We start from the raw sequence: 15,326 nt of genomic DNA, 5'->3' as shown, positions 1-15,326 counted from the left end.
CAGTGTGGCGATTCCTCAAGGCCTTAGAAATAGAAATTCCATTTTACCCAGCAATCCCATTACTGGGTATATATCCAAAAGACTATAAATCGTTCTACTATAAGGACACATGTACACGAATGTTCATTGCAGCACTGTTTACAATAGCAAAGACCTGGAATCAACCAAAATGCCCATTGATAATAGACTGGATTGGGAAAATGTGTCACATATACACCATAGAATATTATGCAGCAATCAGAAATGATGAGTTTGTGTCTTTTGTAGGGACATGGATGAATCTGGAGAACGTCATCCTCAGCAACCTGACACAAGAACAGAAAATTAAACACCGCGTATTCTCACTCATAGGTGGATGATGAAAAATGAGAACACATGGACACAGAACAGGGAGTACTAAACACTGGGGTCTATTGGGGGGAAAAGGGGAGGGCCAGCGGGAGGGGGAAGTGGGGAGGGATAGCCTAGGGAGAAATGCCAAATGTGGGTGAAGGGGAGAAGGAAAGAAAAGCACACTGCCATGTGTGTTCCTACGCAACTGTCTTACATGCTCTGCTCATGTACCCCAAAACGTAAAATCCAATAAAAAATTAAAAAAAAAAAAAAAAGAAAGCCAAATCAAGAACGAACTGCCATTCACAATTGCTACAAAAAGAATAAAATACCTAGGAATACAACTAACAAGGAACGTAAGGGACCTCTTCAAGGAAAACTACAAAACACTGCTCAACGAAATAAGACAGGACACAAACAGATGGAGAAACATTACATGTTCATGGTTAGGAAGAATTAATATTGTAAAAATGGCTATACTGCCCAAAGTAATTTACAGAATCAACACTATCCCCATCAAGCTACCATTGAGTTTCTTCAAAGGACTGGAAAAAACCACCATGAACTTCATATGGAACCAAAAGAGAGCCCGCCCGCATAGCCAAGTCAATTCTAAGCAAAAAGAACATAGCGAGAGGCATCACACTACTGGATTTCAAACTATACTACAAGGCTACAGTAATCAAAACAGCATGGTACTGGTACCAAAACAGAGATATAGACCAATGGAACAAAACAGAGGCATCAGAGGCAACACAACATATCTACAACTATACAATCTTTGATAAACCTGACAAAAACAAGCAATGGGGAAAGGATTCTCTGTTCAACAAATGGTGTTGGGAAAACTGGCTAGCCATGTGCAGAAAGCAGAAACCAGACCCCTTCCTGACACCTTACACTAAAATTAACTCCAGATGGATTAAAGACTTAAACATAAGACCTGGCACCATAAAAACCCTAGAGGAAAATCTAGGCAAAACCATCCTGGACATAGGAGTAGGCAAGGACTTCATGAACAAAATACCAAAAGCATTCGCAACAAAAGCCAAAATAGACAAATGGAACCTAACGAAACTCCACAGCTTCTGCACAGCAAAAGAAACAGTCACTAGAGTGAATCGGCAACCAACAGAAGGGGAAAAAATTTTTGCAGTTTACCCGTCTGACAAAGGGCTGATATCCAGAATTTACAAAGAACTCAAACAGATTTACAGGAAAAAAACAAACAAGCCCATTCAAAAGTGGGCAAAGGATATGAACAGACACTTTACGAAAGAAGACATATATAAGGCCAACAATCATATGAAAAAATGCTCATCGTCACTGGTCATCAGAGAGATGCAAATCAAAACCATATTGAAATGCCATCTCACGCCAGTTAGAATGGCGATCATTAAAAAATCTGGAAACAACAGATGCTGGAGAGGATGTGGAGAAAAAGGAACACTTTTACACTGTTGGTGGGAGTGTAAATTAGTTCAACCATTGTGGAAGACAGTGTGGCGATTCCTCAAGGCCTTAGAAATAGAAATTCCATTTTACCCAGCAATCCCATTACTGGGTATATATCCAAAGGACTATAAATCGTTCTACTATAAGGACACATGCACACGAATGTTCATTGCAGCACTGTTTACAATAGCAAAGACCTGGAATCAACCCAAATGCCCATCGATGATAGACTGGATTGGGAAAATGTGTCACATATACACCATGGAATATTATGCAGCAATCAGAATATTATGCAGTTTGTGTCGTTTGTAGGGACATGGATGAATCTGGAGAACATCATTCTCAGCAAACTGACACAAGAACAGAAAATGAAACACCGCATATTCTCACTCATAGGCAGGTGATGAAAAATGAGAACACATGGACACAGGGAGGGGAGTACTAAACACTGGGGTCTATTGGGGGGAAAAGGGGAGGGCCAGTGGGAGGGGGAGGCAGGGAGGGACAGCCTGGGGAGAAATGCCAAATGTGGGTGAAGGGGAGAAAGGAAGCAAAATACACTGCTATGTGTGTACCTATGCAACTGTCTTGCATGTTCTGCACATGTACCCCAAAACCTAAAATGCAATAAAAAATTTAAAAAAGTTAAAAACAATAAAAAAGAGTGATTAAGGTAAAATGAAGTGATACCCTAATCTGAAATGACCAGTGTCCTTACAAGAAAAGGAGAGCAGAACATAGACACACACACAGAGACACATGTGAAGGCACAGGGAGAAAATGGCCATCTGCAAGCCAAGCACAGAGACCTCAGGAGGAACCAGCCTAGCAGCACCTTCATCTCCAACATCCGGCCTCCAGAACTGTGAGAAAATACATCTCTGTTGCTCGAGTCACTCAGTATGTTACGGCAGCCCTAGCAAACTAATACAGGGATTAAAAACAACTGCAGTAGCTCTTTTCTTACTGGGGATACCAACTTGATGAGAGGTTCTTGCTGATGAAAAAGAACTCTTGAAGAAGGAAACATGGCCTCTTGCATGCTAGGGCTGTACATTCCCAGTTCATTCTTAAAATTGTGCTCTACTTTACTGCCTCTCGTTGTTTGTTAGTTCAGCGTTAGACTTTTCAATCTTCTATTGAGAAATCTCAGCTGCTATTTCCCACTATCTTGATGCCGACTGTTGCAATTCAAATGTACGTTCAACAATACTGGGCTGGTGAGAAGGAAGATGGGACTCAGTGGGATGAAAATGGAGCTGGTGAGGGTGGCAGTGACATCTGTGAAATGTGAACAGATGAACAACATAATAGTATTTATAAGCACCATGACCCACGTATTGGCTACACACTTGACATGCCAACTCATTTAATCATGTCATGTCACCCCACAGGTGCAGAAATGGACATGGAACTGTCACATGGTTTGTCCAAGGCCACATACTAAGTGGTGGAGCTAGCATATGAATCCAGCCGGTCTGGCTCCAGAGCCCATGCTCTTAACTCCCACCTCTCAGTGAGTTTCCCTCCTTTCCCATGGGGCTTGGGCTTCACAGAAGTTGATACAAACTAGGACTCTCCCAGCTGTGACAGAAATGCAATACAAACTCCCATAATTTAGATAAGGAGTGGCTCCCTAGACAGGACTGAATCTAGGACTCCAGGGAGTTGCTGGAGTTTTGCACCTCTCTTCTCTGCTTCTCTCTGAATGTTATCTACATCTTTCCTACTAGCAATGGGCCCTCTCCATGTGGTGGAAAGATGACCATGAGCAGCCCCAGGTTCACTTCATGCCAACTTAGCAAGCTCAGAGGCAGGAGGCAGGCATTCCCACCAGCCCCAGGAGGAATGTCCTGGCCAGCTGGATTCATGTGACTGCAGTACAATGCTCTGAGTGGCCTTGGACCAACCCAGTTCTGCCTACTCTTGCTGGTAGAGCTCATGAATAACTATAGAACGTGCTGAGAATGTGACACCTTTAGATAGAGAGGGACTGGCTGAGCAGCTTGGGCTCTGGTCCAGCCTCCCCTGGAAATAGAATGTCCTTCAACACTTTAGCCTAGTGAGTCATGTAACCCTGTGGTATGTAACTGGAGTAGGTGGCCTTTCTGAGTCCCTAATCTATAGTGCAAGCCAGACATGCACCATCAAGACTCCATCCACCCCAGGGAGCTTTCTTAGCAGTGAGAGACCAACTCATGGTGAATCCTAGGCTTGTGTGTCCCTTGCTGCCCATCTGTAAATAATGGATCCACTTCCCATAACTTATTGCATATGAGTATGTTCTGTGTCTCTGGACTCAAGACAGGTTGGTAAGCAGTGGACAGTGAACTTGTTTCACAGACCTTCCCAGGACTGATAGCCGTCACCAGGGCAGGTATTTGGCAGTACCAACTTGAGGCATGTCTCCACACTCGTGCTTGGTGCTGGGTGTAGCAGTTTGTTACCAAGTGAAAAAAAAAGCAGCATTAGCTAAAGTTTGACCTAGATAGGCAAAGGTGTTGCCCAAAGTATCACAGCTAAGGAGGGAGAGAACTTAGCATCCAGGTTACAAGAAGCCGTGAAAGAGGTCCTGATGGAAAGGTCTCCAGGTGCAGAACGCTCTGTACTTCTAATACCATTGGCATAAGAAAGGGTAGGAATAAGAGTGTGTATTCTATTTGTATTTGGATAAAGAAACTCTGGAAAGACGGATACCCAAAAAAACTAGTACAAGTGATTCCTCACAGAGGGTGGGAAGACCAGAGTGAACAGAGATCAGAATGGTTGTGAGATTGCTCACTGTATGTCTCTTTGTATGCCGTTTTTATTTTTAATCACTTTAAAATGTTACCAGTTTTAATATATGTAAATTAAATTAAAGTAAATCACTATAATCCCAGCACTTTGGGAGGCCGAGGTGGGTGGATCACGAGGTCAAGAGATCAAGACCATCCTGGTCAACATGGTGAAACCCCGTCTCTACTAAAAATACAAAAATTAGCTGGGTGTGGTGGCACATGCCTGTAGTCCCAGCTACTTGGGAGGCTGAGGCAGGACAATTGCTTGAACCCAGGAAGTGGAGGTTGCAGTGAGCCGAGATTGTGCCATTGCACTCCAGCCTGGGTAACAAGAGTGAAACTCCGTCTCAAAAAAAAAAAAAAAGTAAACCCCAAAATTTCATAGACAAAATATTGGAGGGAAATGGGCTAAAATGACAAAGGTACCTGTCGTCGGATGTTAAGTCTAAGCATGATTTTTTCCCTTTGAATTTATTTTCCAAATTTCTTTAAATAAACATGTATTATATTTTATAATGAAAAGAAATTAAAAAGCTTAAACTAGATAAAAAATATTTTCAGAATTATTTCTGCTTGTGTATATTCATAAATCACATGACCCATGAAGAAGAAATAATAATTCTGAAAATATCCTATCAATTGATTTTTTTCCTTTCCTGTAAATCAAGTCACCCTACAGCTCCCCAACCATCCATTGCCTCAGAGGGCCAAGCAATGGCTGAGCTTCCAATTTCAAATGAGATTTGTGATGGCAGCAGCAAAAAAAAGTTTTGAAAGTCAGGCTTGGTTGAAAAAAGGGATTCCTAAACTCCCAATTGCTTCCCTTGCAAAGAACACTGCAAGCCAGTCTGAATGTACTAGCTGGAAAAAATGCAGGATTTGAGAAGAGCAGCACTCTCTCCTCCATAGAAAGGAGGAAGAGCCCCTTTGACCTGGAGAGTGCCTCGGAGGAAGCAGAGAGATTGAGAGGAGCAGAGGAAGTGGGGTGATGGTCTCACCCTCAGCCTGATCTCTGCAGACCCAGCAACTATACCCTGTCCTGGGCCTTGGCTAGGTGGGTCAGGGAGAGCTCCAGCAAACAAGAAGAACTCCCAGATAAATCAAGGGTAAGGAAATTGTTACAAACTGATCTGTGTTTCCCCAAAATTCGTACATTCAGGTCCAATCCCCAGACATCAGAATGTAACCATGCTTAAAGATGAGGCTTTTTTTTTTTTTTGAGTCCGAGTTTCGCTCTTGTTACCCAGGCTGGAGTGCAATGGCGCGATCTCGGCTCACCGCAACCTCCGCCTCCTGGGTTCAGGCAATTCTCCTGCCTCAGCCTCCTGAGTAGCTGGGATTACAAGCACGCACCACCATGCCCAGCTAATTTTTTGTATTTTTAGTAGAGACAGGGTTTCACCATGTTGACCAGGATGGTCTCGATCTATTGACCTCGTGATCCACCTGCCTCCGCCTCCCAAAGTGCTGGGATTACAGGCTCGAGCCACCGCGCCCGGCCAAGATAAGGTCTTTAATGACATGTCTAGGTTAGAATGAAGCCTAAAGGGTGGAGTCCTAACCCAGTAACACCAGGGCCATTATAAGACGAGGGAGAGATACTAGCGGGGACACGTGCAGAGAGACAACCATGTGAAGAGGCAGCAAGGAAGTGGCAGATTGCAAGCCAGGGAGAGAGGCCTCAGGAGAAGCCAACCCTGATGGCACCTTGATCTCGGACTTTCAGCCTCCAGACTGTGAGAAAATAAATTTCCATCGCTTAAACCACCCATGCTAGCATTTTGTTACAGCAGACCTACCAAACTAATACAGAAACCATCTCACAGAATGTCCCCACTGCAACATCACATGGCTAAGCAAAATAGAAATGACTGCTTGTCATGGCTAGGCCAAGAGGCCAGGCTGAGACAGTGCTCCTAGTAGACAGTGTTCAGGAGACCCAGGAGCTCCTATGAGTACTGGCTGGGAGACAGGATCTGCCAGCACGAGCAGATCCAGAGAGGCCCACACAGAAGGACCAGGCTGCGTCCAAACACAGGGACCTCACCACCAAGGAAATGGAGAGATACTGATCTCAGTAGTGGGTGCTTATGTGGCCCCAAACAGATCAGGAAGAGTGAAAACCTCCACTCAGGACATGCGCAGGGTGTGAGGGACTGGGCCCCATCAGCTGCACCACAGCAGGGTACACAGGAGGGCTGCAGAAGGCCCCACACGGTCACAGAGCTATCGAGCATCCCATGTGCCCTAGAGATCTCCTGGGGAAAATGGAAGGAGAAAGGGGAGGGAAGAAGCTCTAAAAGATGATCCCAGCCCCCAGCGCCCGACCTGGGTGCAGTGGCTCACGCCTGTAATTTCAGCACTTTGAGAGGCCAAGCTGGAAAATCACTTAGGGCTAGGAGCTCAAGATAAGCCTAGTCAACATAGTGAGACTCCAATCTCTACAGAAAAACAAAACAAAAAGAGATTATTTCTTTCCAAAGAGGCTTTTCATTCAGAAGTGTTTAAGTTGCCTTTAACTACCAAGTTAAAAGTTTCTCCACCATATTGTTTTTGCACCTCTGCATAGCTGTGGATTCATTTCCATCCAAACCATAGGTGTCAGTGATGGTAAGAAGACATCTGTAAATGAGACATCAGTAAAAATGACCTAAACTTGGCCAAAACAGTTATTAAATCTCAAACATCATAGCACAAAATTCAAGTTGACTTGAAGGACATGCAATCGGGTAAGGTTCCAGGGGCCCCAGAGGAGCTGCATGAGCCCTCTCTTGAGATGCTGCAGGGACCCCAGGAGACACATTAGATGAGGCTCTGGTCGGTCTCCCTAGAGGGTGAGTTCCTGTCCAACAGCTTGGAGGTCTTCCTGCTTTTTTTCCACTTTTAAAAGAGCAGATGTTCTCCTGGGAAAAAGATATTTAGCTACCCAAACAAATCAGAAAAGCCAAGGAATGGAAATAACAGGCATCTGCCTGCCACCGTGGCAGTGCCCAAAGCAATCACATTAGCTGGAGGGGAACATCCAGCCTGAGCGAGGGCTGCTCAGCTTGGCCTGGTTCCTGCCCAGAGCCAGTGACGAATACAACTGTCTTTGTTCTGGTTCTCGAAGTGAAGACGGTCTGTGGGGTTATTTGTCTAGTTTGTTGACTCTCATAAAAGACATTCATAAATTTATTCTTGGTGCCGGGGTGCTTACTAGTGTCAAAGAAGAGTCTTTTCAGACAGTTGCTCTGTGTTAAAACAAGCTCCTCAGATGCATCTATAAATAATTGTCTGGGGCTTCATTGAGCTAACAAATGGCTTTTTTTCTTCCTCTCTCCTCTCTTTTTAGAATCAACTCCAAAGTGATTTCATAAACAACAAGAGGAATTTCCCATTAATATTAAAGTATGTCTGGGTTGGTCATTTTAATAGAACTTTCCAGCAGGAACAAGCAGTTCTTCCATCTTGTCCATGTGAAACCTGTTCCCTCTTCAGAACAAATTTGGCAGCCCAGCCTCACTAGGACCATTCATAGCTTCCTCTCCCCACCACCCTATGTCCATCTCTTTCCCTGATTTAGCCAACTAGAAGGACAGCAAGAGAGTGAGCAGCTGCAGCCTGGGCCTGTCAGGAGAGCTTCTCGCCACCCCAAGGCCTTCAGGGTTTCCACTATGACCTCAGTTCTCCAGAGTTTATTTTTCAAGCCATCTTGGTTAGAAAGGTAAAATTATGGCTATGTCAGTTTTGTTTGATATAACAAAACTCCCTCCTGCCAGCCCCTCTGCAAATAATGGTAGCTTAATAAGACAGAAATTTATTTCTCCTTTACATAAAAGAAGCCCAGAGGTAGAGAGCCCTGAGTTGGTATGCTGGCTCCACAGTGTCACCTTCTGTCTTCATAATTTACCATTATTGGCAGGTCACATCATGGTCTAAAACAGCTACTGAAGTCCAGGCTTCATGTCTGCATTCCAAGCAGCCAGATGAAGAAAGATTAGATAAAAGGTGTTCCTTCTCATTCAAGGACATTTCCTGGAGTTACCACATAATACTCCTTACATCCTTATACTTCAACCGATAGAATCTAGTCAGATTACCTCATCTAGCTGCAAGGGAGGCTGGGACATGCAGTCTTTTCAGCAAGGCAGCAGTGTTATTTGAAAAGCAAGAATGGACTTTGGGAGGCCACCAGCCATCTAGGCCATGAGGTTGAGTACATTTGATAACCTCCATGGAGTCTTTCAGCAACTATGAACCCACACCCCCACACAATCCTGCTACTGTTGTATTTTTAAAGAGTTTTCATTTTCACATTCCTTCCCTTTAAAACTCACTGTCTTTCCCTTTCTCTTTCTCAGTTGGGATTCTGAGAAGTTGGACCATTAGCCTGGTTTAAGTTTAGCTCTCACCAGGTCAGGAACACACATTGGCCTAAACTCCTGCCCTGTGAACCATCTCCCACATTATGAAGGTCATAAGAAAACAAGCATGTAGATCACCCCAGAAGGAGTTCTATAAATACAACTCAAAAGAAAAATGTGAGTCTTCTTTCATTCTTGCTTCCCTCAGGGACCAGCAAAAATCTTCTGGGCCTTGCGAGCCCCCACGAGGGAAGGTACCAAAGTCAAGGTCAACAGCAAAGCTGCTGCGGCCAGGATTAACATGGACAGACTGCCTGGGCCAGCCCTGCAGACATGACAGAGAGTCAGCTGCTCCCTTGACCCCAGCCTGGATTCTGATGATCAACCTCAGCTTGGGCACCAACCACACCTTGTCTGAGACCCCAGACACCATCCCTGCTTCATCACGTGGGATTTCAGCAGACTCTACATGGTCTATATTAGTTGGCCTTCTGGTGTCCTCCTGCCCTTCTGGTGCCCTCCAGCCCTTCTGTGCCACCCCACCAGCTCAGCTCAATGTCTGCTCTACTCCACACCAGCCTTGTTACTGCCACAACAAACACCATTGAAGATCCTCAACCTGAAATCCACCCACCCACATTGGGTGGGTCACATGAATAGAGTGAGTGGTATTAGGATTCCCATGCAGTTGTCATAGAAAGGTGAAGTAAAAAAACAAGTATGAATGGTGAGGAAAAACAAGCCACAAAGCAGCCTTCCTTATATTGGATTCCATGACACACCAGTTCCATGAAATGTTGATAGGTGTTTCCAACCCCAAAAGCCTGTTCAGCTACGTTGAGAAACTCTTGCCTTTAGAAATTTATAACTTAACAAAGCAAAGGCTCTGAGAAGGCCTGCAATAAAGAATGCTACTTATTTCCCTTATTAGGCCCAGCATTTTCTCAACTGTTTAACTAGCCCACCTTTCCTTCTGGAGTGTCTATTAATGTTTCATAATGCCAAGGCTCGTCAGGATACTGACTGATGCAGCAAAGCACTGATGGCCAAAGCTACTTCCCTGACTCTGGAATCCAGCCACTGACATTCAAATCTCTGCTCTAGCGTTTTTTTAGTGGTTTGCCCTTGAGCATGTTACTAAATTTCTTCGTGCTCAGTTTCCTCGTCTATAAAACAGGAGCAGCAATACTATCAACTTCATAGATTGGTTGCAAGGATTAAGTGAATTATACATATGGAATGCTGAAAACAGAATAAAGTTCATTGTGATGTGATGATGATGAAGATGACAATAAGAAGAAGATGATGATGATGATGAGAACCCTGTCCTGGAAACTTTCCACAGCTTATAAGTATGTTTCTCCCAGTGGCCAGCACTATGATTATGTTTGTCTCTACATCTCCAGCATCCAACACAAGGCCCGGATGCTCCATAAATGTTTGTTGAATGACTAACAGATGGAAATGTGAAGTATGGCATGAGAAATCACAAAAAGCAAGGCTCTTTGGACCATAGCTACAGGTAAAAATCAAAGCAATATTTCCCCCAAGAAACAGACTCAAATCTGTCTTCCCAAACACGTAAACAGGTCTCTATTGAACACCTAGAGGACAGAATAACAACTGGATGTCACACATGCTGTCCCATAAGCTGAAATAGCACATTGGCATCTTTGTTCCCCCTTCAGCCAATTTCTTGATCTACTGCTGGCCTGGGTTAGAAACAAAGGTGGCTAACTGTACCATACCATTTTGATCCTTGGTCTTAGAGAATGTGAATGAGAAAACTTACAGAGAGGATCAACAGCTGGTACAAGAAACTGAAGTTGCGACTTAAAGAGAGAAGAAGAGCATCAAAAGTGGAATTGGTTAAAAAAGAAAGAGGGACAGAGAGAAGTCAGGTGGTGGTGGTAGCAGGTGCAGTGGAAACCTGGAAAGAACAAGCTTGGTCAAGCTGCAAAATCAAGTACAGAGCCTCTTCCTGGAGGAGGAAAGCTTTGTGTCCAGCAATGTCCACTGGCCTGGAAAATCCACTGACATTTTGAGGATCCTGAAATGGACGGAAGGAGGAAGGAGGGACTCAGCTGGGAGTCGGGGAGCCAAAATGTGTACCAGCAATAGCAGAAGCCACAAGAGACCCCTTTGGGGAGGATCCTATTACGTGGCCCTGCCCACAGTCCCACAACCAGGGCCTGAGCATTACAGTTATAACAAAAATACAACCTTCTACAAGATACAAGCAATAGTACAGAAGCCAGTCTTGGAATTCTCCCCTTACATGCTGTATTAGTTCATTCTCATGCTGCTAATAAATACATACCCAAGAAGTGGGTAATTGATAAAGAAAAAGAAGTTTAATGGACTCACAGTCCCACATGGCTGAGAAGACCTCACAATCATGGCAGAATGCAAAGGAGGAGCAAAGGCACATCTTACATGGTGGCAGGCAAGAGAGTGTGTGTAGGGGAACTGCCCTTTATAAAACCATAAGATCTCATGAGACTTATTCAGTATCACCAGAACAGCACAGGAAAGGCCCACCCCCATGATTTCAATTACTTCCCACCAGGTTCCTCCCATGACATGTGGGGATTATGGGAGCTACTATTCAAAATGAGATTTAGGTGAGTGGGGACACAGCCAAACCATAACACATGCCCAACTCCTGCTGCAGCCCAGCTCTAGATTTCCTCAGTCCTTCCTTATTCTTCTGTACACATCTACATATTACACACCCATACCTGCAGGCTCATACGTTGCTTACATGGTGATAAGGGTCCCTGGTTCCCTATATCATCTTGTCTGCCTCATCTGGGGCCCACCATGGGGAATGGAGGGAGGCCCCACCCAGGCTGAAAATAAAGTGAAGTACTGGGGAGCAGGAGGAGGCCAAGAGCAGCCTCATGTGGGAACCCAGAGTCATCTCTCCTTGTGCACAGCCTCCCTGTAGCTCACCATTTTGTCTCATTAAAGTCATGCCCTCCCAGCTTCCAAGATTCCCCACTATGTGGCCCCACCTCCCTTCCTTCCACACACACACTTCCATGAATGTTCTCAACTCAGAGACTTCATGCTGGCTGTTCCCTCTGCCTGGGACACTTTTCCCCAAGGCAGTCACCTTCCTCCTTCAAGTCTCTGCACCAGTCCCACATTCCATCAGAGGCCCACCTTCACCCACTAGATACTGCTGCGACCTGCTGCCCCAACCCCTATCTCGGATCCCACACCCTGCATCTGGTAATAAGTCATTTATTTGCTAGGTTCATTGTTAACTGTCCAATCCTCACAAAAATGTAAGCTGTATACCGGAACACATCTCAGCCTATGTTAGTCAACAATGCACTTCAAGTGCCTACACGTGTGTCTCATGTCATAGACACTGGGGAGGAAGTGTTGGTATGGACATGTGGGGGTAGCAGGAGGAAGTGCCAAGTCACAGTCAGAGGAGGTGGGCTTTCCTGCATCCACAAAAGCAGGAGTGCAGTGACTTTATTTGGTTATTAAAGAAAGAGGTGGAAATGTGGGTCACTGAGGTGGTGGAAGGGGTAGGTAGAGAGTTATAGTCTCAAAAATACAAAGAGCCAACTTTCTATGGGGTTGGGATTATGAGGGCTTTGCACTTCTATTTTATATTATGTATATATAGTAAACATGGATTAATATTTACATGTAATAAATATGCATATTTATGTAGTAAGCATATTATATATAATATGAATTGATACATTAATGTAGACATATAAATTCAAATAGATATTTACAAATATATAAATAGAAATAGAAATATGCTTAATGTGCTATATTTGAAATATTATATTTATGTTTTATATATAATTTATATGCTATTTGAATGTTTATAATGAACCTACATGTAGTTTGGGTAATTTTTTAAAATCTTCTATGGAAAAACATAGTGAGTGAATGCACGCAGCAAAAACCACTGCCTGCTAGAGCAGAGACTGGCCCCTGAGATCTGAGGTCGGCCTTTGAGGATGGGGGCAGGGCACCCTGAGCGTTAGGGGAGGACAAGACCCCCTTGTGATATAACCGTCTGGGCCCTAACCTTTATCTAGTCTCCCCTTCTAGTCACAGAGCCCCGATGTTCCTTGGGATAGTGCCGCGCATGTGCGCACGCGCACACTCACACACACATACACACACTGTGCACAGGTGAGAGTGACCAGGCATCAGAGATTAGTTCAGGGGCGTGCATGTGACCCAGTCAGAGTGTATTCCACGGCCCTTGCTGAAGGCCTAAGAGCAAAGTACATTGACCTTTGAACAACACAAGGATTGGGGCACTAACGGCCTATGCAGTAGAAAATCCACACATAACTTTTGACTTAGCAGAAACTTAACTATTACTAGCCTACTGTTGACCGGTAGCCTTACCATTAACATAAATAGCTGAATTAACACATATTCCGCATGTTATACACATTATACACCATATTCTTACAATAAAGTAAGTTAGAGAAAAGAAATGTCATTAAGAAAATCACAAGGAAGAGAAAATATATTTACTATCTTTTTAAGTGGAAGGGGATCATGATAAAAGTCTTCACCCTCATCATCATCATGTCAAGTAGGCTGGAGAAGCAGGAGGGGTTCATCCTGCTGTCTCACAGATGGCAGAGGCAGAAGAGGTGGAGGAAGTGGAAGGGGAAGCAGGAGAGGCAGGCACACTCCTTGGAACTTTTAGTTTTAAATCCACATGTAAGTGGACCCGTGCTGTTCAAACATGTTGATAAAGGGTCATCTCTACTCTCTTTCCCACTGTTGACAGCCATCCCACCACCATGAGGTGAACTAGCCTGAGGACAGAGCCAGCGCAGAGGGAAGCAGAGGCAGGAAACAGAGCCCCTGCTACACATCTGGACACCTGGCTGCAGCCATGCCTGAAGCCAGCCTGCTCTTGTCCTGCTCAGTGTGATGAGCTAATTGTGCTTAGGTCAGTTTTCTCAGACTCAGTTAATACAAGGGCCCCAGAGATACAGACTTGGGTGTTCTCTAGACTCATTCACAGGGGGAAGAAGCCTGCACGTGGGCTCTCAGCCAGAACGCATGTGGTGATGTTTTGTGACCAGAAAAAACTCCTGGAGCAGTGAGTGTTCCTGCTCCATCCAATATCCCCTTTGCACCCTGCTCCCTAACCCAGAAAAGTATCTTTGCTGTTGCTGGGTACCCATCCCCCACCTTCCATGTGTTTTAGTTTCCAAAAGTCTGAACCTGAGAGAAGCATTTGGGAGTTGACAGTCCTCTGGGGTGGCCCTCAGCCGATGCATGACAATCCCAGGGTATGAAAGCCCAGCTCTCTACCAGCCCTTTCTAGTAACTGACACTCCAGAGTCCCTGCAAGATCAGACTGAAGCGACCCTCATGGGACTCCAGCTGAAGCCTCCTTGGCTTCTTCCCCTGCCCTGCGCTGCTTCCCCTGCCCTGCGCTGCTTCCCATCCTTCACTGTTTCCCTGGAAGCACTTCCTCCACACCTCAACCATGCCTGTGAATCCTCATCTTGCTGCAGAACATGACTTAAGATAGCAGCAGCGAACAGGCGATGCCAGGTGGGCTCTGAGCATCCCCCACAGCCCGGTGTTGGCATGCCTGCAGGTCACCTTTCCTGACCTGCACTTTCCGTCTCATTCTGAGACCACATACAACCACACGCACCCTTGCTTCCCTCCTCTCCCTGGCAGCCCCAAAGCAGAGAATGAGCTGCCTCTGAGATACCCACCACGCAGAGTGGCCACCAGGGCCAGCGTGGCTCCCTGCCCAGGGGAAAGACAGCCACATGCCATGGGTCGCTCAGGCATGCAGTGTCTTATCCTGGCTCTGAACCTGGCCCCAGGCCTGCCTGCACCGTGCTGGTGGACTCCTCCCCTCTCCAAGCTTGCCTTTGTCTTACCACACTGCCTCTGGAATGTCCAACAGTCACCAGCTCAACTCCCATGGTCCACTGACCCGGAGCTCTAATGGGCAGCTCTCCAGACCCTTCTTGGATCGGCCCCATAGTGCATGTGCCAGGACCTGACAATGGGCGCCCAGCTTTTTCTGTTCCTGAAGGCGCGGAGAGCCAGAACTGTATAGTTATTCTGCTACCACTAGCTAAGCATTGACTCAGAACTCTGAGAGAAAAGGAGCCTCTCGCCTCTTAGTGGTGGTCCCTCTCCTGGTCCCTCTCCTGACTCCACAAGAAGTATATAAACCTTGTGCCCACACTGAATGGGCACTGCTGTTTTTGTCTGCCCAGAAGCCACTCCCCCTTCTACCAGTAAGAACGCCCCAGACCGTGTGATTCTGAAGGCTCCAGGGGTGAGTGGGTGTCAAAGACTGGCCAATCAGAGCACAATAAAATAAATAAATAAAACTCTCACCATAGTGATTGGTTTGGGAGGCCCGTGGGCACAGCCAGGC

General features: G+C 45.5%; 1 protein-coding gene across 1 annotated transcript in view; it reads right to left on the bottom strand.

Moving 5' to 3' along the window:
* LOC100411720 (non-homologous end-joining factor 1-like) overlaps positions 1–14,922 on the bottom strand; it is a 46,193-nt gene extending 31,271 nt beyond the window's left edge. Inside the window, exon 1 of the mRNA XM_008991087.5 lies at positions 14,818–14,922. Within this exon, the coding sequence (XP_008989335.4) occupies positions 14,818–14,922 (105 nt within the window). The remainder of the gene's footprint in view (positions 1–14,817) is intronic.
* Between the last annotated feature and the right edge of the window lie 404 nt (positions 14,923–15,326).

The sequence above is a fragment of the Callithrix jacchus genome, chromosome 2 (genome assembly GCF_049354715.1).
Source record: "Callithrix jacchus isolate 240 chromosome 2, calJac240_pri, whole genome shotgun sequence".
Classification (NCBI taxonomy): domain Eukaryota; kingdom Metazoa; phylum Chordata; class Mammalia; order Primates; family Cebidae; genus Callithrix; species Callithrix jacchus.
This window is presented reverse-complemented; position numbering and strand designations above follow the sequence as displayed.